This window comes from Pleurodeles waltl, chromosome 8, assembly GCF_031143425.1.
Source record: "Pleurodeles waltl isolate 20211129_DDA chromosome 8, aPleWal1.hap1.20221129, whole genome shotgun sequence".
Taxonomy (NCBI): domain Eukaryota; kingdom Metazoa; phylum Chordata; class Amphibia; order Caudata; family Salamandridae; genus Pleurodeles; species Pleurodeles waltl.
Genome location: NC_090447.1, coordinates 1,505,131,242 through 1,505,158,119, shown reverse-complemented (window position 1 = coordinate 1,505,158,119; position 26,878 = coordinate 1,505,131,242). Strand labels below are relative to the sequence as shown.

General features: G+C 43.0%; 1 protein-coding gene across 1 annotated transcript in view; it reads right to left on the bottom strand.

Moving 5' to 3' along the window:
- ARHGAP31 (Rho GTPase activating protein 31) overlaps positions 1 to 26,878 on the bottom strand; it is a 411,862-nt gene that overhangs the window by 221,324 nt on the left and 163,660 nt on the right. The window contains exon 3 of the mRNA XM_069202778.1: positions 19,268 to 19,412. Coding sequence (XP_069058879.1) covers positions 19,268 to 19,412 — 145 coding nt within the window. The remainder of the gene's footprint in view (positions 1 to 19,267; positions 19,413 to 26,878) is intronic.

The following is a 26,878-nucleotide window of genomic DNA, read 5'->3' as shown; positions in this document are numbered from 1 at the left end:
AACATCTTTTGGCCCCAAGACCTATAAGACTGAGTCCAAAAATGGCTGCTGCCACATCATTGTTGATGTTGTGGCTGCCAACCAGACCTCTCCTTGAGCTCTGTCAGTGCGTGGACTCTCGGCAGTGTGATGTATACAAAGTGTTTTTGCTCAAAATCTACTGAATGTATCTACACCAAATCAATAAATGTACTCTTTCTGGACCACAATCTTGTTTTCTGCTAAATGTGGTGTTAATCCTTTCAGCGGTTTGGACTGTAGCTGTGTCTAGATTTACAATAGAAAAATAAATAGGGGAAAAAGTGTTTTTGGACACACTCCTTTTATCCACCCCCTGCGTGACAGAAACCCCCCCCCCTCCCCAAACTTTCCAGTTTGGAACTAGGGTGAGAAAAAAATTGGAAAGTTTTGTGAAGAAGCATCAAACAGCACCAAAGATAGAAGCAAACCAAAAAATGAATTTCCTATGGAAACAAAATCCTAGTCATACACATATGATGTTATCATCATCAGAAAATGGAGAAAGAAGGAGAAACAAAAAGGTAGGTGAACTAGGCAGCCCCTATTTGTGTGTGTATATGTAATAAATCTAATATATATATATATATATATGTAGAGCGAGAGAGAGACTGACTGGAGGTCACATTTCACATAAAACCATTGTTGCATCGAGGGCAAAAAAGTTGTGTTTTTTGTTGTGAAAAAATAAAGGAAATTAATTGTTTCCCAAAGAAGTATCAACGAGAACATTCTGTGCTTAAGGTCTTGAAATTGCAAGTTAATCTGAGATGCATGGAAATCCGGGCGTGGGTCCAAGAAGCTACAATTGAATGAAGGAATATGCAACACAAGAGGTCAGCAGGGGTCGGAACATAGCTGCTCCATCTCGGAGTGTGGAAGTTAGAATGAGTACATGTGAACTTTACCCCTAGTTCCTAGAATCACATCTGGTTCAGTTCAGGAGGGGGAAATGAGTTTGATGATAGCAGTTCGAGTGGGGGGGGGGGGGGGGGGGAGAAGAGAGAGAGAGAGAGAGAGAGAGAGAGAGAGAGAGAGAGAGAGAGAGAGAGAGAGAGAGAGAGAGAGAGAGAGAGAGAGAGAGAGAGAGAGAGAGAGAGAGAGAGAGAGAGAGAGAGAGAGAGAGAGAGAGAGAGAGAGAGAGAGAGTGAGAGAGAGAGAGAGAGAGATATTAGCCCTTTGATTGAATTTCCTTATTATTTAAAAACAACATACATGGGCATATGCTTCTTTTACTTTCTTTAAAAAATGCAAGCCTTTATGATGCTGTGCATAGGAAGTACTTTGTCAAACAGTATGTCTTCAGATAATGTTAGCAGTCAAAAGAGCATCCATGTTGAACGTGTTGAAGCCAGGAGAGAGAAGGCTCTCCTCTTCATGCACCGAGTTGGGGAATTGGCACTTCACTGATCAGAACGTTTCACGTGCCAATGCCACTGTTATCGAGCATAACAAAAAAGTGATGGATGGAATGCTTCAATTAATCTTAACCTTTGGTAATTACTTTGACAAACTACGTTACACCTTTATTTTTGCTCACTGTACCATTGCAGACCCATATACTATTTGTTTGCTGTAACAAACAAAGTTTGTGATGTAGAATGTCTTAACTCAATGCCTCCGGATGATCAATCATGATATGAGTGTGAACCTTAAGGCCGACCATTAGCCTCCAGGTGCAGACACTATATCCTGCAGATTAAATGCACCAATGTTCTGTTTTTGATGGTGTGTTTTTATGAAAATCTCATTCATTCAGTTGTTTATTTGGATGAGCCTTTGAGGAAGCTCTTGTGTTGGGAATCGGGTTACTGGTTGAAGGATGTGGAACCCTACTCAAGCAGCAACCACAATCTCTGTCAGGGTGAAACACAAGCAAACCCCCCAAAAACCTGTGCTTAACCATCTGGTAGCTTGGCACAAAGCAGCCAGGCCTAACTTAAAGGCAATGTGTAAAGTATTTATGCAGCATTCAAACAGTAATAAAATGAAAACTCAAAACAAGAAAATCCCATTCAAACTGAGAAAAATAGAGTAACATTTCATGAATTATTTGACACCAAAACAACAAAAATCCCGAACCGGAGAAATGCAATTTTAACGTTTTAAGTAAAAATAGTGCCTGGAAGCACGAAGCATCAACTGTGGTCCTTTGGTCACAGCAGACTGGGACAAAGTCACAAGTTCAAGCCGATCGCAATGGAGGGCTTGCCAGATACAGGGACTGAGCTAGGCTTGCTGCATAAGAGTACCTTAAAGACTGGTTGCTTTGCATTGTAAGATCCCAAATAAAGGTTGCATCAAGCAGCAGAGGCAATGTAAACCCCTAGTGTGGATATGCATCGTACAGCTGCGGTTCCTCATAGCTGCAAGGCCACAATGCAAGGTCTTGCATCATCATCGAGGATGTCATCGACGAGGGGCTTGCGATGCAGAGTCCTGCATCAAAGATGCGTCGGGCATCGGCTGTATCCAAAGGTGCTGCAGAGCATGGGATGCAGATTCCTTTGTCATCGCCAAGGATGCCGGAGATAGGGGGGTTTGCGAAGTGAAGACCTGCGTCAAGGATGAGTTGCAGTTCCGATGAAACTACAGGCTGCGATGTGAAATCCTACATTGGCGATGCGTTGTTTCTATGCAGTGTTTTTGTGAGGCGATGCATCGCGCTGCGTCAGTTCTGCTGGGACCACAGCTTGTCTGGCAGTGCACCTTCGGGCCCTATTCCAAGCGTCCAGGGCTAGGGTGGCACAGCTTAGGAGGGTAGGTCACACAACAGACAGAATCCAGGTTCCTGAGTCCAAGGTGGTTCTGCCCCTGAGACTCTGGCCAGGAGGTCAGCCCCATGACTTTGGAGTCACTTTGGTGGTCTGGGGTTCGAGATGGAGGTCCCGTCCTTCACTCAGGCAGCAGAGCAGCGGGACAACAGAGTGGTGGTCGTTCTGGCAGAGATGTATACTGAAGAGTTGGGTGTGAGATTCCAATATGTATATCTGGTGCCCACTTTGAAGCAGGAGAAGGTTCTGGAGGTTTCCACCCCTACAGGTGTTGGAATTTCCTGCCTCCCTGTCTTGGCTTCAGATTGTCTGGGATGACAACATACTAGTGTCAACCCTTTGTAGTGTGGGAGGTGACAGCTCCTCCCCTTTATTAGGTTGACATGGCCCATCTTGCCAACACTTATGGCCCTTTTGTTTTACTGTCTGGGAACACTAGACAAAGTCCCACTACCAGCTACACCTAGCCATGCGACCCAAGATAGCAGCAGCAGACACCACATCGCTGAGGCAAGAAAATACCTACTTTCTAGAAGTGGCATTTTCGGAACTGTGACTTACAATCAGACTTTTCCATTAACGAAGGCTTTAAATTACAATTCTTTAGACACCAAACTTGTCATTCTACCTGCTTCCAATTGAAAGTTATCACTTATTAAATACAATAAGTTAACCCATGTTATCTTATGGAAGAGGCAGGCCTTGCAGTAGTGAAAAACTAATTTCAGAGTTTTTCACTACCAGGACATGTAAAAGTTAACGGTACATGCCCAACTTTTCAAATGCATTGCACCCTGCCACATGGGCCAATTAGGGCCTACCCCAGGGATGTTATATATGTATTAAAAAGGAAAAGGATAGTTTAGGCCTGACAAGCCTAAGACTTGTTTGAAAGGCTACTTAATTAGGTGGCCCAATTAGTGCTGCAGGCCCAGTAGTAGCATTTAATTTACAGACCCGAGCACATGTATTACCACTTTACCAGGGACTTACACGTAAATTAATTAAGCCAAGTGGGTTTAAGCCAATTTTACTCTGTTTATAGGAGAGAGCACAATCGCATTTGCACTGGTTAGCAGTGGTAAAGCGCACAAAGTTCTAAGGGAAGCAAAAACCAGATCAGCAAAAATGGGGGAGGAAGAAAAAACATTTGGGGAAAGACCACCGTAAGGCTATGAGGTCTAACACTTTGCTTATAGGTTTTCCAAATTTAGAGATGTCACTGAGATTTGAATGGTTCCCTAAAGCCGACTGCCTCACTTGTGTAAGCTGCAACATCAGCTGTGAATTCCTTACTGCTTGAGTAGTTCTTCTTGTACTCTGTCAATGAAGGAGCTGAAGGCCTCTTTTATTAAAGTTTAGTGCATAATCACCTTGCGGAGTTCTGCCAAACAAGAGTTGGGAAAGCAGTTCACTAGGATTGACAGGGTGCAAAAGTTGGCGCACAGTCTTAGCTATACCACCAATAAGATTATTCAATATATTTATTCTTTTTATGGAGAAATCAAAAGTAATATATTTTTTCTGTTAAAAAGATAATGGGAATCCGGCTTGACTGCAAAAGTGCTCAGATTTTAATAGGACAAGACTTCCCCTAAGGAAACAAAATGTATTCCATTGTGCACAATGAACTGGTTGCTCTTCCCTGTCTCAGAACCTAGAATAGAGAATGTTCTCTGGCCACGCAGATGCCAACAGGGGAATAGACGTAGGTTAAGATTTGAGAAGACAGTGGTAACTCATGGGCCCCTGTTTCCTTCAGCTGGCTCCTTTTAAAGAAATTAGAATCCTGAAAAGCCTTTGCTTGACCTACAAACAGGGCCACTGGGATTACTCAATTCTGCAGCTGGTGCATGTTCTCAGGAGCAATGTATTTGCTGCATTTGGCACATAGCCATCATTTACTGCATAATTTGCAGATGTCACAAAAAACTGTTTCTAACTCACACAGATCAAAAGTTACTTAATAAAGTACCAAGATTGGTTCCACACAATGGCGGATACTTTGAAAGGAATAACTGATGATCTTCATTTGCTGATTGTTGTTTCCAGTGTTAAACTGCTACTAACGAGGTGGAACTTTGCTCAGCCAGTACTATGAAGTGTTGATATCACAACATAATAATATAACAATACTGTCAAAGATTGGGCCACATATTGTCTCCAAATTTGCCATTTCATGCCACATAATTTTATAATAGTTTGGCACTCCCCTGACGCATAATTCCAGTGGCCCTGTCTACAAGTCAGTGAATGATACTGGGCAATGACAATAGAACTGTGCATAAATAGCGTACATCAGTCTCAGCAGAATAAATGCTGAACTCCAAATGCTCTCCTTCATAAAAATATCTAAGAGAATGGGGGTGTGATGTATGCCTCATGCTCTAAAATATGTCTAAGGGGTGACTGGAGAGTGTGAAATATGGCGCCAAAAAGGATGGAGAATGTGTGGAGCTTTTTAAGCCATGGGGACAGGCTCAAGAAAGCAGCCAGCCTCCCCTGCCAGGAAGGCTGCTATGATGAGCACTGCCCCTGGACAGCCAGTGTTCTTAACTTAATGTAATTGACAATAGAGTAATTACATTATCCCACCCCTTACTGTGCTGAATCGCAATTAAAAACAAAGGGAGTTTGCCCAACCACAGCCTGCCCCAACTGAAGGAAGCTGTACCTTGCCTTGTGCCTAAATACAGCCTTCTCTGACTGAAGGAAGCCGGACCTCACCCTCTGCTCAACCACCGGGTTGGGCTGGGACAGAAAATAGGACCGGGTACCAAAATAAAAGCTGAACAAGCATTTGCAATGCAGTGGGTCTCGCGTTTGCTCAAGTTAGAGCTATTAGCGTTGTAAATTCCTAACTGGACTTTTCTTGCCACTTAAATTGAAAATGAAAAGTAAAACAGTTGACATAAGCGAGCCGATTCAAAGCACAGGGCTGCCACAGGGCAGCAAAGAAGTTTGTTCACAGTCAATCTTATCAGCAATCATGCAATTATCCATGTAACAGGAGCAGTCTGCAAGGTGGTAACAAAACCGCCCAAAGGAGGGACAAATGTAAAGTATTTACTAATGATAACAAAGGATTTTTTAAAGGCCCACGAACGAGTGAAAGTGATGGGTGTGAGGTGGGTGTGATTAAAAGCCCACAATACTTACAACAGGTCAAAGCGCTTGCGCTCCTGACCTAAAAATGAAAGCTAAAAATGTGGCCAATGTCTGCAAATTGGGGCAGACTCAAACTTGTAAAGGCACGCTGCAGAAGTGTTTTGCAAAGTATGGACCGTAAATATTAAACTGTATGGATTATAGGTTGCTGCAGGCAATTTATGTTTTAATATCAGGGAAATCAACAGTAAAAACCTGTTCAGCAGACCATAAAATACGCCCACAAACAGCCCAAAAAACGGCCCACACTGTGACCTTTCAGACTAGCCCATCGGGCACTGCCTGGTTGCCCTACAGGCCAGTCCGATCCTGCTCTACTAGAGTCTTCTCTGACTGCAGAAAGCCGTTCGGGCATATACTCGAGAGAACAAAAGGCCTGGGAGGAAGGGGGCAGAGCTCAGTTCCCAAAGCTTTGTTCTGCAGTTTAAAAATAACACTTTTCTGCTGAGACACTCAGAATACACCTTCTTGGAAGAACACGTTCCCTGGCAGCAAGCAGCAGTTTGTAGGGTGAAAATAATCATGATGCAGCCAAACAACCTCAGATGCTCCTGGTGGGTTAAATGTGACCTGGCTGACAGAGGATGTGAGAACCTAAGAAAATAAGGTCGAATGCAATATGAAATAAAAAAAGATCAAGATTAATACATTTTCCAGTGAGTTCACTATGACTTTTTAAAGGTTTTAGATAATGGTAATTAAAAGCTAAGACATATAAAAAATTGTATTAGGAAACATTTATGAAGGCTGTAAGTTCAATTGTATAATTGTATTTTGAAAATGTTCTGGGTTTTTTAAGCATAAATGCATAGCATTTTAGGCATATATATTTCACTCACTAACATTTTCTGTGGCTTGGTTAGCTTGTGAAGTACTGATTGGAGTTTGAGCTCCTGTGATCACTGTAATAGCCAAAGGGCCCCTCATTAGGATGCCCCCTGATTGTGGGCAGGCGCAAAGCGCTCCGTCCATAAAGTAATCTCTCTTTGGGCTTCTAACCACGCCCAGGTCACGTCAGTCACTTACATTGGTTTGTGGGCTTGTCTTTTAAAATCCACTTGCTTTCATTTGTGAAAGGCATGCATACGCCATGCCTTTTCCGGTGTTTGCCTGCCTACACAGCACCGGTAAACTACTAGAAACATACAAGGCTCGATGTTTTGAGCCTGGTTTCTGGACTACTTTATCTGCTAATTTCCCCGCAGCGCGATCGCGCTGCATTTTACATAGCACGATTGCGCTGTGTTTTTTTTCTTTTAACTTGTGGGCAAGAAAAGTTAGGTTAGGAGTTTACAACGCAAATAGCTCCAACTAGAGCAAATGCGAGCCCCGTTGCATCAAAAATGCTTGTTTTATATGGTGGCTCCCTCGTGGCTATGGTGTTACTGGTACACTGTGTACTGGACCTTTGTGGGTAGAGTTAACAGTTATTTTAAGGTGGATCCTGAAGATGTCATCAGGAATGAGGAAGAACCATCAGAATTGGAAATACCAGGCACAGTATGACGGGTTATTCCTCATGTACTCTGCCCTCCACCTCCCTTGCCTCCTTCGCTTTCTCCACCAGGTTCATCCAGAGATCACAGCTGGTTTCAGGAGCCACCATCTCTGGGTGGAAAACAAACAGTCCATGGAGCTATTGTGGACCTTGTAAATTCCAATAGGGTTGCTAACAGCAATTACCAGTCCTTTCGGAATTACCAGGGATCTCGTAATGAGGCCCTATTTGGCATTCCACCTCAAAGCAAGATGCTTGTGCAATGTTGTTTCTAGTGTGCCATTTAGGGTGTTGGGTTGGTGTTAAGGGCCCTCGGGCCATTATGATAAGTCATGCATGCATCATACCCATGCTATGAGGGGGTGCATGTTAAGTGATCCATTCAAAGTAAGCTTTTTGTTGCTGAGCACCCCAGGTGAGAGTGCAAGCAATGCAGGCCTAACACTCATAGTGAAAAGTGTCAATCATTTAGTTTGCTATCTACCATAGAATAAGTGGTTCCCAACTCTTTCACATGAGGAAAGGGCAGATGAGATGAACAGGTTTAGGTGTCCCATGGTGCACAAAGTTCCTGCTGATGGTGTCTCCGTGATTCTTGCTGTGAGGCTGACCAGCAGTGCTGGGTCACCAGATAAGGCCCAGAACTGCCAACTAAATCAAAACTCACGCTATGTGACAATGGGGCGGGGCCTCGTGCTGAGAAGCACCTAGGGGGTACTTGTGCCACCAACCGGCCCTCAAACCCTTGCCTCAAAAAAAAAAAAAAAACGTAGGCTTGCTGAGGCTGTTGCCAATGTCCTGGGGTATTTTCACACCCATTAGTGGACATCGCGCTGGGAGGCCTTTGGGTAGCTATGCGCTTTACAAATATTCAGAACATAACATAACATCAGCAGTTCAAAGCCTCTGAAAAAAAGCTGATATTCCAGTGTTTACAGTGGTTTTCAGCTCATTCCCAGGTGACCGTGTGAAGGGAGTCGATATCATGTGTCACATGGTGACATTGTGTGAGCTGGCAGGTCTGAATGTCACAGCCTGCGAATATCAAGTCTCTGTAATCTCCCTGTCCTGAGATGTGCCATCAGCGGTTGGTCTGTAGGGTGTGGTCAGTCAGTTGGGGGGATGCGTGGGGTCCCTTGCGTTTCTTCCCTATTAGGCTCCTTAAAAGTATATGTAAATTACTTGGGTAAAGACTCCAGTAGAACTCCACTGAATTGCTTTGGCCGTTGAAATGGTGCTCTAAAAGTAGACAAGGACTGCATAACACCCACTGTAGATTACAACACACATGCAAAGTTAGAAAAGTTTTGCGAAAAGAAAACTGTTCTCAAAAGATTTTGATTTTGGCACAAAGTGCCTCATTACAGCTTTGGTGGTCTTTCAAGCAGACCGCCAAAGCCGCTGCAGTCAACAGACCGTCAGTGCTGGCGGTCTGCAGACCGGCATATTAGGAGTCCTGTTTGGACTTCGGCCTGGCCGACAGAGTTGAAGAGGCGGTTGCATCACCAGCACCGCCACGCCAGCAAGACTCCGCCCGCCGTATTACGAGCCGGAAAAGGTAAGTTGATCGTCCGAAAAGGGGGCAGGGAGTGTTGGGTGCATGTGTGGGGTGTGTGCGTGTATGTGTGCGAATGGGGGTGTATGAGTGCGTGTCTGTGAGAGAGCAAGTGGGGGTGTCTGGATGTATGCATGCGGTTGGGGGTGTGTGTCTGCACGTATGTTGAGAGGAGGGGGTGTGTCGTGTGCGAGTGAGTAGGTGTGTGTATTGGGATGCATGCGAGTGGGGGTGCATGTGTGCAAGTCTGCGAGTGATTGGGGGTGTGTGTGTGACTAAAAGTGTATGCGGAGGTGTGTGTGTGTGAATATATGCGGAGGGGTATGTGAATGTATGCGGAGGGGTGTGTGTGAATGCATACATATGCGGAGGGGGTGGAGGTGTGGATGATTGCGGAGGTGTGTGGGGGAGTGAATGTTTGCAGAGGGGGTGCGTATGTGTGAGTGGGTGTGTGTCTATGTCAGTATGAGAACGGGTGGGGGTGTTAGCATGGATGTGTACGATTGGGGGTGTTTGTAATTGTGTGGACGGGTGGGGGGTGTCTGCATGCGTGTGGAGGTGTGGGGATGCGTGTGCCAGCGACAGGATTGGGGATTCCTGTCACCAGATGCGTTAGCGCCAGGGTTTTCGTGGCGGGGTGACCGCCACGAAAAGCCTGGAGGTCTGCAGCCTTGTAATCCAGCTTGGAGGCAGAGGCCTGCCGCCGGGCTGGAGGAGCTCACTGCCAGCCACGTCCGTGTGACTGCACCGGCGCAAACCCTTGGTAAAGCTGGCACTTGGGATCACAAATCAGGTGAAAACTGTCGGCGCCCGATTTCCAACTTTCTACAGCATCCAGAATATGGACCTTAACTGACCCCGTCTCATCATGTATGCAAGGTTAATAGAGCCCAGTTCCTTTCATTTCAGGGGTGGGGAGAGTTCAGGCCAGGTAGCAGGGGTGTTGGGCACCGCAGAAAGCAGACAGTGCCAGAGAAGTACTCACGACCTCCCCCCCCCCCCCGTTTTGTTAAAAACATGTTTCGGAGCGTGGGGGGCTGCCGTGTGCTATGCTTAGAATGTAGTATTCCTCTTTGTTAGACTTAAGTGACTAGCCGCCATTTGGAGTCCATTACCGCCTTCCTGTTAGAAGCTCCGCTCATCCATCATGTTCTAATCATCTGTCCATTACATGCCATTTAAAGTACAGTGTATTCTGAGCCGCAGCGTGCACGTTAAATTATATTTAAAAGAAACGGAGCGGGGTCCCCCCAGCAGCCCACTTTGTAAAGACAAATGACATCTGCTTGGAGCTGACATCGACCAGAGGAAGCAGAGAGCTCAGGCCGGTGCAGATCTCAGAAGCATGCTGTCCATGAACACGATTTAATGTAGTGCAAGGTGGCACGGGGTGCTTAAAGCATGACGTCACTAGGAATCAGGCCCTTCTGTCCAAATCCAAGCAATGGAAGTGGAACGTTCCAAGGGGTGCCATCAGAAGACCAGCTTCACCAAAGTTCTGCCAAAGTATTGGAAACATGAAATGTTACTACAGCTGAAACCTAAAATCAAGGGCCATATGTACGAACACTTTTTCCCATAGACACAGAATGGGTAAAAACCTTTGCTACATCTGGCCCCAAGACTCTTATCAATGCCTAGGGCCAGATGTACCAAGAAGGCCTTTTGCGAGTCGGAAATACCGATTTTAAAGAAATCGCTATTTCTGATTCGCAAAATGCAATGTATCACATTTGCGATTTGGTAATAGCGATTTCTTAAAAATCGCAAATGCTATTACTGAATCGCAAATTGCGATACCGGCCCCATTCGCACTTATGGGCCTGTAGGACCATATCTGCGAATTTTTTGCATTTCCAAAATTGCGATTTCTTAACTGGAAATCGCAATTTCGGAAATGCAAAACCCCAGGGTGCTGGGGGCCTAAGGCCCCCTCTGCTGCACCCCAAAATAATTTTTTACAACATGTAAGGTGCAAGCATGCCAAACGGGCATGTGTGCTTTACATGTAAATTTTAATAATGCATTTTAAATGCATTTTCAAAATTTGCACATGGATACCACCAGGTTCAACCTGGTGGTAAATAGCGAATCCTAAATACCCAATTCACATTTAGGAATTGCTTCTTACATGTGCTTTAGAAATCGCAAATAAGGAATCCTTATTTGCGACTTCTTATTTAGAGGGTCGCAATTTGCGACTCTCTAAACAGGGTCGAAATTTTAGGGAATCGCTATTTTAGCGATTCCTTAAAATTGCATTCAGAATGCCTTTCATACATTCTGAAATGGCTTTTTGCATTGCAAATGGGCATTAGCACCGTTTGCGAATGCAAAAAGCTTTCATACATCTGGCCCCTAGTGTTGAATAACTCAAGTCAGGCGAGAAGAGCTGATGTCATGAACCTAGAGTGTGATTTAAGAAATGCAGAAAAGAACCCACTGACATGCGTTACTTCCAAAAATCATAGCCACAGCCCAAATCTTTTACACACTGGTGTAAATCGCAAATCGTTAAAATAATATTAATTATCTATACATCCCAACACTTTAATAAATCAGTCTAGTCCATTGGTTCTTAAATCCCTTCTCCTGTCCCCTGACAAACTTCTCTTTTTGTCTTTCTGTTGATCTATCAGTATCCTGCTGGACCTGCCGCTTTACTTTCTACAGGCCTACCAGGCTCATCTGGACCTACCGGCTCCCTGACACGCCTGCATGCTCAGAGTAACACGGCTGTCCGGCTGCATACTGTCCTGGTGATCTTTTCTTCATCTGGACCTACCGGTCCTCTGGCAAGCCTGCACGCTCACTGTAATACGGCTCTGTATGGTCCTACCAATCTATTCTTCATCTAGACATACTAGTCCTCTGAAAAGCCTGCACGCTCGGTGTAATACGGCTCTGTATGGTCCTACCAATCTATTCTTCATCTAGACATACTAGTCCTCTGAAAAGCCTGCACGCTCGGTGTAATACGGCTCTGTATGGTCCTACCAATCTATTCTTCATCTAGACATACTAGTCCTCTGAAAAGCCTGCACGCTCGGTGTAAAACACTAAAACACTGTGCACTTTCCTTTCAGTCTTTACTCATATGGACCTAGCAGTCCTTTGACAGGCCTTCCTGCACAATAGACCAGACTGAGAACTGTGGTTACTTTTATAGCCTAGTTTTCGCTTAATAAAACCTGAAATAAATAAAATAAACCTGAATTAATGGTTGTTTCCCCGCTTATGCTGACTGGTCTACTTCAAGCCTTCCTCCTCTCTGGACCATGGCCACCTACTAATGACCTATTGGTTGGTCCTTTGCACACCTGGGCCTACTGGTCCTCTGGCAGGTCTTCTTGTTCCATGGACCTAAACTACCATACCTCAGATATATCTAGGATCTAATGCCAAACACCTTTACCTCACTTTTAGTCAACTTGAGCCCAACTCTACGTCTCGTGGCAGTTGGCATGTGGACTTGAGATGCGGCCTTTGAGCTGGGAAGTGATACAGTAGTTACAGACAGCTGTCTTTATATCTTCACCCAAAAACTATTTCCCCCACCCCTTGCCTCCTCTTGCATGGTGCACGCCCAATGCATTCACGAACAGTACATTTCTGCTACACAGAGGAAAGCTACTACGATAACTAGTTACCATATATGCCAGACAGCGCAGTGAGTTATACGCTCACTGATGAGATCAGTGTGCATCTTACAGGTCACTGGAGTGAATACAGATAGGGCGCACTCAAACGTTCAACTTTCCCTGGTCGCTGACTTGAATTAATGCCATTGTCTTCAGTGTTATTAATATCTGTTATTTACAGTGGTGTGGAATGGTAAACAGGGTAGCAGCTGGCACTACCTTTTTGTTACTTTTACAATTAGTATAATTCAAATAGTAATCATAATAGCAACTATTACTGCTATTAGTAGTGGAACTAATAATAGTAGTTGCAGCAGTAACAAGAGAGTGACTATAGAAGGGATAATGGGCCAGATGTATCAAAAAAGGCTTTTGCGATTCGGTAATAGCGATTTTTAAGAAATCGCTATTTCTGAATTGCAAAATGCAATGTATCATATTTGCAAATCCGTAATAGCAATTTCTTAAAAAGGGGCATGTGTGCGTTACATGTCAATTTTAAAAATGCATTTTTAATGCATTTTTTAAATTTGCACATGGTTACCTGCTGGTAATAGTGATTCCCTAATGCCCAATTCGCATTCAGGAATTGCTTGTTATATGTGGTTTAGAAATCGCAAATAAGGATTCCTTATTTGCGATTTCCATTTAGAGAATCGCAATTTGCGATTCTCTAAACAGGGTCGCAATTTTAAGGAATCACTATTTTAGCGATTCCTTAAATTTGCGTTGCGAATGCCTTTGACAAATACTGAAAGGCATTTTTGCATTCGCAAACGACCATTCGCGAATGCAAAAAGCTTTGATACATCTGGCCCAATATGTCCCCTGCCATACATTATAAGGATATTGCAAGCAGCCACATAGAGGAAGGAGGTCGAAGGTTATGGAACACTGAGGTGACTTGCAATATCCTTATCATGTATGCCAGGGGGTACTTTATCCCATATAATACATGTTCACACCATCACCCTTCCAGCAAACCACTTAAAACTGCGGCGCATACCTCTGTCATATGAAAGAGTGAGCCTGTTTGCAAACATGAAGAATACAAATAAAAGCTCTAGTGCTAAACTAAACACATTAAAAACCTGTTAGATCATTTTTGCGAACAGATATTAGAAACAGTTCATTACAAATCAGTTTAAAAAAAAAAACTGCAGTAGTTCGGAACGTGTAGAAACATGCAGAGAGATTCTAGCTTTTCTCTATCTAAGCAGTGCAAATATTCTCACTGCTTGTCTTACTTGTCATAGAGACCTATTAAAATAGAGCAGAAGAAGGACAAGCAACATTGAATGTTTTACTTTAAGCAGCTGCTTCAATTATACCTTTCACCTCGGCTGCTGACTCTAGCAGCAGGCATCGTGACGTCAGAATTCGACTGGAATAATTTATAATAGTGAAATTCTGCGACGTGATTTCTTTATAATCGGCGGCTTGGTGCATCACAAGCCGCCGATTATAAAGAAATTAGGGACTGCCGTTTATACAGCAATTGTAGAATCCCATGTAATATGCTAGTAGTAGTAAAGGTATTAGCAGTAATATTTGTTTTGGTATTATTAATATCACTAGTGGTACTACAACTACCACTGCTAATAATATTGTTACTACTGCCACTGTTAATTATCATAATAACAACACTAATCATCACAATATAATTATCAATAACACTCTTGACTTTAAAAATTCAGGTTATCATAATAGTGAAAAGTATTTTAAATTTCGACAAAATGACGTAGACGACCTCACCCTATGTCTACCGGAGAATGAGGGCCTCAGTATTAGTGACACTTTCTTCAAACCAAAAATAATGGACTCCACCTTCCCTATCTACACTTTGTATGGTTAAAATTATGTGTTTTTAACCCAGATCATTATAAACACGGGAGGTGAATCCATTGTAATTAGATGGAACTAGGAGAGATGAAAGGAAATTACACCGTCTGAACCGAGGTAAGGTCTACACTAGCAACTAGTAGTTACTTTTAGGCTGGTGTTTAAACCTAGAGGGATATTAAATCCTTTATAATCAAATTCTTAGCACAGCAAGTACCTTGCCACGTCCTCTTTTGGCTGGTAGAGAGGGTCAGAGGGTCTTGTGCCTTTTTTGCCCCCTATTCACAAGGGAATTGGACACCTTTGGATTGAGGTAGAGTTTAGGATCTGCCTGCCACTTCCCCAAGATTAAGGGAGACTTGCTGGCCATGTTCATAACTGAGCTAGAGGGAACGAGAAAGTAGATAAGAACCCAATAGCATGTGAGAAGGAATGAGAGGGGAATACGGAAAGAAAATCATGGAAGAACAGTGGTGAGGATTAAGATATCAATAACTATTGGGAGAAGAGGAAGAGAATTAAAGAAGAACTCTGAAGAGAATTAACAATTGTGAGGAAAGTAATGGGACAAAGAATATTCAAAACAAGCATGGCAAGGCCAATAGGTCTGGCTTATGAATGAAAGTGCCTTTTGTGTTACTGATGAGTTACGGCAGTTAATAAGTCCTCATACATGCACCCTGCCACTCATCTTTGCACTCATGCATTCATTCAACCATCCACTGACTCATTCTTGCATTCACCCTATGTTGCAACCATAATAAAACACACACACTCAAAAACATATGCCAAATAAATGTAAAGACTACATGTAGAAATTAGAAAACATGTTTCTTTCTAAAAGCAACAGGCATATGAGTGCCACAATGAAAGTACATATAGTAACAGGTGTTTGTCCTGAAAAAGTATTGTGCATAGCCTATCGTTTTCTAAAGTTCTAGCGTGGCCACCACGTTTAGAAACAATGCGTTGGCCATCTTTGAATGGTGAAGCAATGGTAGACTATGTGAAAAGCAAGAAAGTAACCCATTAGCACTGCATGACCTGTAGCATCCTCCAAAGAAAAGGTAAAAAGAGGAGAACCAAAAAATGGTAAGGTAACTATAAAAGGTATTACCTGAAAGCCACAATTCTGGTGAGCCAGCCCTGACACTGAAACGCATCCATATTCTGGTTGATGTACACGAATGGTCAGAAACTACAGTCATTCACAGGGCAAGAGAGACAATAACTGATGTGGACTGAACCATTAGCCTAGTACGTACACTGTCATGGCTGGAAACAGAGTGCAAATGACACTCACACAGACAAAAGAGAGAAGAAGATTGACACAACGGACCTCTCTGTCTCTATATGGATATTTATTTATAGATAAGAATATCTGTATTATTCAGTTCTTTTTTTTTTTAACAAGATTTCGGCAGACAGCTAAGCCAGTCAGGTCTTCTGAAGACATTCTGACACGAAATATTACAGTGGAAATCTTCGACCCCCTAGGGTTGTCAGAGGCAGTAACCAACACCAACATCCTTCCCTACAAAGGTAATCTGTGAGATTTCAGCTGACAAAATAGCCATCTATTGACTTTAATAGAGTAATCAACCCTGAAACGTCTACTGGCTGTAACGTATGCTTTTCACAGTCAATATGTCAATTTTACTGCTTTTATCTTAACTTTTCATTACAAACAATCAGGCCCATAACCTTTATTGTTGGCTTGCCCTGTAACCAACTCAGACCTTTTCAGCGTTCCCATAAAGCAACAGTAAACAGCATTAGTAAAATTGTAATAGTAAAATTACAAATATGTATAAAATCACAGTTGTCAAAATAAAATAAAAAAATATATAATCCATATTGATCACTATAGTACAAATCTTCTATATCAATGGTTTGTTTGGGTGGGTCACTTAAGTCTTTGCCTAACATGGTAATCTTTGATATTTTATATAAAAACAACAGTAGGCACAGATGATATTTAAATGACACCAGTGTGATTCATGTAACTTCATGATTTTAGCATTATGTTTGTAACTTTGAATTCCCTAAAATATGCCATTGCGCCATGGCACCTTATTATGGCACCATTCAGAGTAAAATTATAATGCAGGCACAACGAAAAACTCAAACAGCCAGAACGCGAGTATGGCACTTGCGTTTTTGTGCTTTTTTTAAAGCTAAAAATGCGCCCTTGCATAAAAAATGGATCCAAGGACCTACTTCACACTAAAATATAGTGCTAAATAACGTATTTGCATTTCGTCTTATTTTCACAAAATTTTGCATAATTATCAGAAAGCAAATTTCGTGAATTTTGCACACCCCTACAAAATACCTACCTACAGACTAACACAGTGTAATAACAATCAACCTTTATACTCTTATTAGCTTTAACATATTTATTTCACACTCAGTGAGTCAGGCCTACTTGCTTTGCCATAACTTTTCATTATAAACTGGCTTGACAGTGTAATCAGCAAATGCCTACTGAAGTGTGCATAAACTGACAACCATAATGTATACAGTTACAAAATTGCAAATATGTACAAACTTGCAGTTGGCAAAACAGTATACACAAATAATCACTGAAAATCTTTTACTCCAAGAGTTTGTCAGAGTGGGTGAGCAACACCAAAATACTTACCTACAATAGTAATTTGTGAGATTGCATGTAGCCACATACCTGTCTACAGCCTGTAACATAGTATTCTAGCAACCCACTGTTAACAAATGTGGTTCACATAAAAAGCCAGACCTATTGCCTTTGTCATAGCATTTAATATTAAAAAAACAAATCTATGTCATCTGGCATACATTTTCACTGAACACAAAAAAAGTATCTGCCATATAAATAAGGTACTGGGTAAAAAAGTTAAAAATGACTCACCCACTCCAAGGTATCCCTTAATTAGCGGAGTGGGGGGGGCATATATAAAATCAACTATATGTATAGTACTTATCATAGTGAGGGTACTTCGGGATTAATGGTCCAATGACCCTCAAAACCAAGTGGTCATTTTAAACTTTTTTGCCCAGTACCATGATTATATTCAAAGTGCTCTGTGGAATATGGTTGAGCCCATCCTGGCTATTATCAGCCAGAACGAACCAGATGATGAAGCATGTCACTTTTAGAGTGAGTGAGGTTTATATTATAACAAACGTGGTGCTTGTCTGAACTTCTTAACCAACCAGGTTATTTGAAGATGAATACTTTTTTGCTTTCAGCAAGGTCTCTCATCCCTTCTTGGGGGCTTTTTCCACCCCCTATCTCTAGGGGACACCCCCTGATGTGTAAGTATGACTTTTCAGTGCACATCAATCAGATTTATAGGCGTTATTACTGATGCGTCACAATAACCAACTCAGACCTACTGTACAGAGCATTAGCTTTCGCACAAGTTAACTAGCATACAGTCATAATATCACACATGTGCACACAATTGCAGTTGGAAAAGCAAAATAATATATCTCCTAGGAGGACTTAACAAGGATTCTCACAGTGCAAATCCTGTATGTCCACAGTTTGTCATATGGGGCAAGCAGCACCAAATCCTTCCTACGTTAATGCCCATCTGTAGGCTTTAATACAAAGAAATAACAATCCACTCTTAAATGCCTATTGACTTTGACATATGCTTTCCACAATAAATATACGAGGCCTATTGCCTTTTCCATAACATTTCTTAATAAACAGATCAGGCACACAGCCATTATCATTGGCTTGCCACCATAACAAACTCAGTCCTGCTGTTTTGAATATAAGGTTTGCCACAAGCTATAATGTGCAATAGAAGCACTCTTTTTTTTGTGGAAGCGCACAACTTTGATCCAATTAAATACTCTATGCAGGGAAACCAATATGTGTGTGGAATCTAAGCCACTCTCTTGATAGTGCTCTTTTTGTTAATCACATAAGGTCAGGCAACAACTGCACTGTCAAGGCAGACCTTAAAATGCATGTGGATTACTCTAGCTCTGGGCATCCCATAAAGCTCTCAAACACACAACTGCACTCTGAAGTCTAAAGCTAATGAACTAACAGGAAAAGGATCTGTGCTGCTTCCAGCAGAAAAACAAACACTGTAAATTATCTACTTTGCTGTGATGCTTTACCAGTGCAATGCTGCCTCTGAAAGTTCAATGTAAACTTGATAAACTTGATAAAAGTTCAATGTAAACTTGATGATCCCTGCTCATGAGCCTTCTCTAGGCAGCCCCATTGCTGCTGGCTCATGTGACTTGACAAACGAAATAAGCACAGCTTTGTGGAGGGAAACACTTTTTTGTGGATGGGTGCAACTTCTGCCATATCAAAATGTGTATTTTTGACCACCAATTTGTGGGTGGAGCCAATGCCTCTCTCTGTAGTACTCAAGCTATAAATGTAGCCAACAAAATGTCTCCGGATCCAGTCTGACGCCTCGGGGAAATTTTAAGGTAAGGAATCTGCAACTAGAAGTCTCTATCAGATATTTATGCAGCCTATACTGTGTTGGAGGGTATGGATATTATTTTGCAATGGAAAGAAGATGGGAAATAATGAAGGGAAAGCAAACATTATCTGGAAGCAAAACAGAAATAGCTGAAGACCCACAGATGAGAACAATATGCAACTACAGGAGAGAAGAGAACGGAAAAGTATGTTTGTTTTTCTCACTTGAGTAACAAGGGCAGTCTTTCCCAGACACAAGTAGAAACAGAGAAGCCATTTGGCAGTCCACTCTGCACAAGAATCTATGAGGCTTGCTGTGGGAATGAGAAGGCTTACCGTGAACTTCGGGTAGAGTTCGTAGGTGAGGAGGGGGTTCGGTAGCTCCCGGAAGTACAGCTTGCAGAGAGATCCCACACAGTGGATATCCTGGAGGTAAACCTCCTTCGTCAGGTCGGGACACTGGTCGGACCCAAACTCCTGCCTGAAACAACACAAATGTCCATTTCTTAAAATTTTATTCAACCTTAAGGTGCTCCCAGTCAGTGCAATGATCAATCTACTTTTGCATGTTTTCCACTTTTTTCAGTTTGGAAATCTAGATTTTTGATCTCTGTCCAGACTAAGGTCAGCCAAGAGCCACATGTTACAGCAACTTTACTCTGTTGCCCCCTCTGTGCTGTTCCATTTATGGAAGTTTTACCACAGCAGTGGTTTGGGAACTGAAATGTTGACAACTGTGCCTCTCAAAGTGTCACACTCGCATAAAATGGAAATTTACTGTTGAAATGGATGCCACGTTTGGTAAAGGCGATCAACACCAAAATATCAAATGCATGATATTTTTACCTGAAACAGCCAGATGATGTGAATCACTTTTTTGGTTTTGTGACATTGAGACATTTAATATTGTGTGTTTAAGGAACCACAGTGGCATAACAAAGTACATATTTGTGGCTGATACCTTTCACAACACTTCATACCTTTTTGCTAGAGAGCCCAGTTTCATTCCCAGCTCTCACTGGCCTTGCTGAAGGCATGTGATGTGTCTGGACTACACTTCAAATAGGAGACAAATAATGACCAGGAAAGATGAGAAGAGCTCATTTATGATGGACCTGACTAGCCCACGCTTGGTTGTGATCAAGAGAATGTGCCTGATAGACTCACGGACTCCACTGTCCTGTATGACATCTTCTAATAGAGTTAGCAAGAGCTAAACATCCATTTGAAGAGGACTAAAGTGAAGAGTGCCGGTGTAAAGAGTTGAGAGGTGGGGAGCTCTTAAGTCTCAATGCTATATTTTGCCTGATGTGTGTGAATTAATGAAAAAATGAAAACTAAGATCCCACATTGGAGGAATCATGCAAACCCAATTTTAAGAAAAGACGATTACAAGGAAATATAAAGTATTCAAAAATTAAAAGAAACATTTTAAAGGAAAGGTCATTTTAAAGAAAAATCCAAAACTATATTAAACCTGGGTAGAGTTTAGGACCAGTGAGGAGTTCTCAGGAATGGGTAATATTTAGGAGTGATCAGGGGATTTCAGGGGTCAGGAATGGGTGGAGTTCAGGCATAGGAAGGGGCTCTCGGGCTGCAGGGATGGAGATGGGTTTTTACGTTGCATGGATGTGTGGGGTTTAGGCGTGTGAGGTGTTAAGGTTTAGGGATGGGTGGAGTTTAGAGGTTTTGAAGGGTTTTAGGGTTCATAGATGGACAGAGTTAAGGGCTGGTGAGGGTTTTCAAGGTACAGTGATGGTTAGAGATTAGGAATGGCAAACAGTATTTAGGGTTCAGGACTGGGGTGGTGAGGGGTTTTAAGGATTCACAGATGGGTGCAGTTTAGGCGTAGGAGGTGGATTTAGGGTTCAGGAACGGGTGGAGTTTATGGATAATGAGTGTTTTCACTCCTTTAAAAATAAGCATGCAAAAGTCAATTTAGAATAAAAGAAAACATTCTATGAATTGATTTCTATGAAACGGTAAATAGTACTCATTGTGAAAATTTCCATTAAACATTTTAGATGAAATGGTTTCTCAGTAATGGTATTTCATGAAATTGTTTTTCTTTGAAATCACATGCACCCTTTTTGCACACAGATGTAACCCAGAGCTGACTATAGTTGAATTATTGTGCCACTGGGCACAGGAAATATACATTATTTTGAATTAAAAAGGGAAGAGAGAGTGTGGGAATTGTTTACAGACTGTTTAAGGGTATTCACTAATGGTACGCTATCTCCCCTTTTAATAAAGCCCACATGGCACACTGTCACTTCAAAAGCATATTGGAAGCATGGAGGAAGAAATGTTCCCCTTCCTGCTGCAAGAAGCCCATCTGCTGCCTGTGAGGGTAACATTAGAAGAATCTAGTGCTAACAAAGCAGGCATCGGTGGCCTGGTGGTCTGCAAGGGTAGTGGAGGATAAGGCAATCTCACTACTGGAGGGGGACAAATTTGCATAATTAGAGATCCGCGTCTGCTTGGCAGGGATATCTAAAACTTCAGAGCAAATATCACTTGTATTATAAGCCTAAATTCCCAAAGTAGGGAGTTTTTTATGGTGCATGGTAACCATTCTTCAATGTAGCTGTGTAGCACTGCCTTGCACGAGAGTCCGGGACAGGAAAATCTAGTGACGATTAGTCCCCCCCCCATAAACAGGAAGAGGGGATACTCACTAAACACCTGGGGGCCCTGTGGCAGACAGGCCTTCAGGTCAAGGGTGTGCAGTGGGGGAGTCACATGAGGCTTCACCACTGGAAGCCCTACAGTTTCCCACCTCTAAATAGGGCAGAGCAACTGTGGGCAACCGCGAGATTGGCGAGTAGAGGCGACTGACATTTTTTGTGCTCATGCACTGTCTCTGCCAAGCTCTAAATAAGGACCTTGTCCCTCCGCTGACTTGACTCTCTCTGTCCAGGACTTTGTTTCACAACAGGAAGAGACAGTTTCCTGATCACTCCATGCTAGCCGCAGAAACCCTGAAATAAAGAGACTGGATGCAGAAAAACCGTCCTGAAAAATTCAATCAAAATCCAGGTTCAGTAAAACATATTTTACCCTCTTTCTATTTCCAACCAGGAAGTGACTCAACATCTGGGTGTTTGCTCCTGCTTCTAGGCATGTCTACTGAGAGTAGTTTATACACCTAACTATTATCTTCAGCAGAACATCCAGGTAAGAGTAAGTGACCTAGACCCTCCTTTGGCTCAACCACCAAGTTATTTGAGCTCTGAAATATCTTTCTAATGTGAAATTTCCTATGATGGCAAATATGTGTTTTACAGCCAGCCGTGTGTACTCACAGAGCAGTCTTACTCATATCACGTGGAGGTTTTTGCACCAGATGGCCGTTTCTTGCCAAGAGCTGGCAAAACATATCACACAATCTGAAGTTCATCTTCATATAAAGCCTTGTTGGGTGGCCTTGTTGCAAATACTTTTTTCAGTAACACTTTCTAAGTGCAAATGTAACATGGGGCACACTTAAGTAGGCCATGGGAGATGCTAGGGTCCAATCAGTTTCTCTGGTGGAGAATTTTAATTTTGTATTTTTTTTTTACATTTCCTCTAGGCTATACTGTAGAATTTCCTTCTCCGTGTCAGCGGGACTATTATAAACTATTTTATGTCATAACTTTTAAACCCTCTGACAATATTCTTCATTTTTGTTGCATCAGACTTTCAATTTGTATCATTTCACTTGAATGTTGTGTGGATATTTGAATTACGTTGTTTAATACTGCACTGGTGTTTGAGTTTGCTGTTACATGTAACAGCAAACATTTATTTTCCTTCCTGCTTTGGCTTTGCTACCGAAGGTGAGGCTGAGGAACCACATGGGAACCCTAATTACCTCTGTGGACTGGGGGAAATATTAAATTAGCAAAATGTGTGCTGCATTTTATATGGTCTTTGCTCGGCAACTTTTTTAATTCATTTGGTGTGACGTACGCAAGCAAACAAAATATTTATTTAAACAAGCATTGGCAAAGTCAATAGGTCTGCCCTTTAACAGCATGTGCCGACCTATATGGTTTGCCATGTTTATGTTCACTTACTATTATAACGTGGTCATTGTGTTGGAATGATAAAATAAAACAGCTGAAAAGGCTGTTGGGGCATCATGGTGCTTGGACAAACATGCAGCCACATGGTGACCATCTTGGGATTCTTTATATCCATTACAAGATGGCCAATGAGTGCGTACATGGGTTTTGAGGAAATTGAGCGCTGGGGCTCTCAGGGGATCAAAAACAAAAAAAGTATATGAATGTTTATATCCTGAGATGCAGTGGGCTGATACAAATGCTGATGGACAACTCTTTTAGGCAATTCCTCAAGTCAGCTGAACCTCTCTACAAACTGGCTGAAAAGAGCTTTCCAGAAACCCCTTTCCCCTGTGCAGTGTGTGTTGTGTAAGGATATGATCTGTCACCAGACAGTGGGCAAGACCTAAACGTAAATTAAAAACGGGAGCAGATTCCAATGCAAAAGTGCTGAGTGCACAAATATCTGGTTATGATCAGGACCAACGTGCAGGTAAAATTTAACTGGTCAGAGTGTGCATCTGTGCAGGGGCTTAGGGCAAGCCAGGGTACACCACACACCTGCCTGCATAGCACTGGGCCAACAAAACTTTAATGAACACGTGGAGGATCTGATTTCCGCCCTCCCACTTGATTGCCCCACCAGGGTGACAAAGTGAAACTCCAGGAGTAGGTAGTAACATGTCAACTGTTATTTATGCCAACAAAGTTGGAGGGATTCCTGGAACCACACCTGCTGCTTCCTTCTGTGTAGATGCACACAACCTACAACATACTGTCAACATGAAGAGAACAGGAGCAGAAACTTACATTTAGAAAACTGGAAGAACAAAAGGAGTGGTCTAGCAACAGGCCCAGCTCAAGGATTTATGATCTGTGAGGGCAGTGAAGAAGCTGGGATGGGCCATAGTGGGGTTGTCCAAAGTCTCCCAGGTGGCTGAGAGGTGGGTGTAGGAATGTAGGATGGCCTTGCACGAATGTGAGCTGCTAATATACCTCCATCCGGATGTTACTTGTTTTAACCGTGTATGGCTAGATGTCTCAACCTATGGCCTTGATCTCTTCTGCTCTCTCTTCCTCGCCCTCCGTTCTCTATGTCTCTCCATCCTTTCTCCTGACGTCACCCTCCTTTCCACATCACCTTGGTCTCCCACTCACCTCAATCTCTACTTCCTCCCGCCTCACCTTCTTCTCTCTTCACCTCATCCTACTCTCTCCACCTTATCCACCTGTTTCCTTGCTGAGCTGTTGTCTTCTTCCACTTCAACCTCAGATGTCTGTCACCCCATCCTCCTCTCCTTCAGCCTTTTCCTACTTTTCCCTCTTTCCTGACCTCACCATCCTCTCACTGTGCATCAACTTACTCTAAGTCCACTTCACCCTTCTGTTTCTAACTCTCCCTGCTTTCGCCCCCTCACCCGTCTCTATCTCCCTCACTCTTCTCTCTCTTCCTCGCCTCTCTCTCTCTTCCTCACCCTTCTCTATCTCTTACCTCCCCTTTGTTCCTCGCCCTCCTCACATTCTTGCTCGCCCTCTTGTCTTCCCAAATTGCCCTCCTTCTCTCCCTCTCAACAATCTCCTTTTTTGATCTCTATCCTCCCTCAGCCTCTCCCCTATTACCCTCCTATCTCTCTGCTTCCCCTTCCTCTCTCTTCACCTCCCCAACTCTCTCCCCATCTTGCACTTTTTTTCAGCCTCACCTTCACTAATACTGCTGCCTATGGGTAATGACTGTGTGTAAGTAAAGGAGTGAGGGTGTGAATTTGCTTGCGTGGGTGCATGAGTGTGAATAATCAACCCAGGCACATCTCTGTCTCTGGATCTGTTCTTCACTGATACCTCTCCATATTCTGGACAGAACCAGCACTAAGGTCCGGATTGCACAGCACTATTTAGTACATACTCAGGAGCACTCACTAGGCCTGGGGTTATACATTTTTAACTAACTAGGCGAGGTAACAATTGGAAAAGCAATTAATGGAGGTACCCTGAGCAACTAAACCAATCCAGACATTAAATATGGGCCTGTTTCTACTGCCATCTGATGACAACTGGACTAGTAATTTGATGGCTAGCTTCTGAACCAGTATTTTGTTATCAGTATTTTCAGCAGGATGTTTCTTAAGGGGAACAAAATGGAAATGTACAGCTCACTTGACTGCCTCACAATAGAACTGGTTCTCCTAAATGGTGTCTGGCATGTTTCCTCTACTTTCCCATTCTCCTGTATCCCACCAGTCTCTCTTCTTGCCATTATCCCTTTTTTACCTGTCACCCACCCTGTCCATCAATCTCTCTTCCTTCTTGTTCTGCCACTAGCCCCTGTCTCTTCACACTCCTTCCCCTGCCCCTCCTCCACCAGTTATCATTTGCTCAAGACCCTCCTATGTGACCACCCTCCATCCTTCACCAGCATCATCCTCTTCCTTCGCCTTTCTGAATTCCTCCCTGGCTGCTCACCTCTTATCGCCCCTGGCTCAGTACACGCTAACTATTGCCCTACTTGCATCACTCATTTTGCTCAATTATTATTTGGGGTGGGTGACTGCCTACCTCAATTAATAATACTTCTTGTAAGAGGGAACCTTCAAAGACACTATATTTACCTGAGCTCGTCCCCCTGGTAGCGTTGGCACAGAGCAGACAGGCTTAACTTTGGGAAATGTGTAAAGTATTTATGCAATACCAGAACAGTAGTAAAGTCAAAATACCAAGTAATACAAATCCCAAACTGAATTGGAAATATAAAGTAAAATGTAATAAATAATATGAAACCAAAACTGCAAAATTCCAATAAGTAAAACCGTAGATATGGGTTTTTAAAGTTTTAGGTAAAAATAGCACCAAAAGGCACTAAGTGACACTGGTAGTCAATGTCGACTGACACCTAGACGCGACTTGAGGCCAACGTGACGTAGCTTTGGCCAGATATAAGTGAATTAGTCCAGGTGAAAGTCTGGAAGTCAAAGTTTGAAAACATTTGTAAGTTACACTTCAGAGAGGGACTTTGTCATTATTTTGAAAGAAAAATCTCCGTGCGGGTGTCGCTGAAACTATAGCATCTGCCATGGACCTAATACCAGATACCTGGAGCAGGTTGGCCCTGTTGAAGCACCTGAGCTTTTGAGATATCTTTCTGAAAATGTTTTAACTCCCACCTTATTTGTTTCTGGGAGGTGCAGAGATCTCTGCGGGGATGAAGCTGAAACTCAATAGAATGCTGTGGAAGCGCCGGTTGGATACCTACATCGGCGGGTCCCACTGCAGCTCTGGAGGAACAGTTTTCAAAGGTTTCCAAATCTTCTGGTGCCCAAACAACCACAGGAGTACCCTTCTAAGGCCCCCAGAGCATCAGGGGAAGGCGCTTAGAGACTCTCTGAGTGTCACGCAGAGACCAACTGTGAAGTTCAATTCAGGTCCAGTTGCCACCGGTCAGCTAGGCACTTCAGGGAAAGGTCCTCTTGCAACTTGGTGTGCCCCTGTAGATAAAACAGAAGGTCAACCAACTGACCCTTGGAGTCTGCTTCTTTGTCTTGGGTACAAGAGGGAGCAGCTCCAGTCCTTCAGGGCTTCTCTAAGGTCACGGGCATCATAGGGTTCTGGAGAGAGTGCCTCGGTGTGCCACTGTTACGCTTGGCACTAGCTGGTGGGAGGGGCTGACTCCTAAGTGGGGTAAAAAATGCCTTCAGTAGTTTCTGTTTGTCTCGCTGCAAACAGGTCCAAAACGGTATCATGGCAAGATTACAAGATGGCCAAAGTCTTCAGCCACATTAAACTTGGGCTCTGATAGCTGAGGGTGTGTAGGGGAGCGGGCTATGAAAATGGCTAGTGTCCTCCAACATCTAACACTAAAATCTTGTTTTGTTTAAAGCAGGCCTTGGACCCAGAGCAAAGA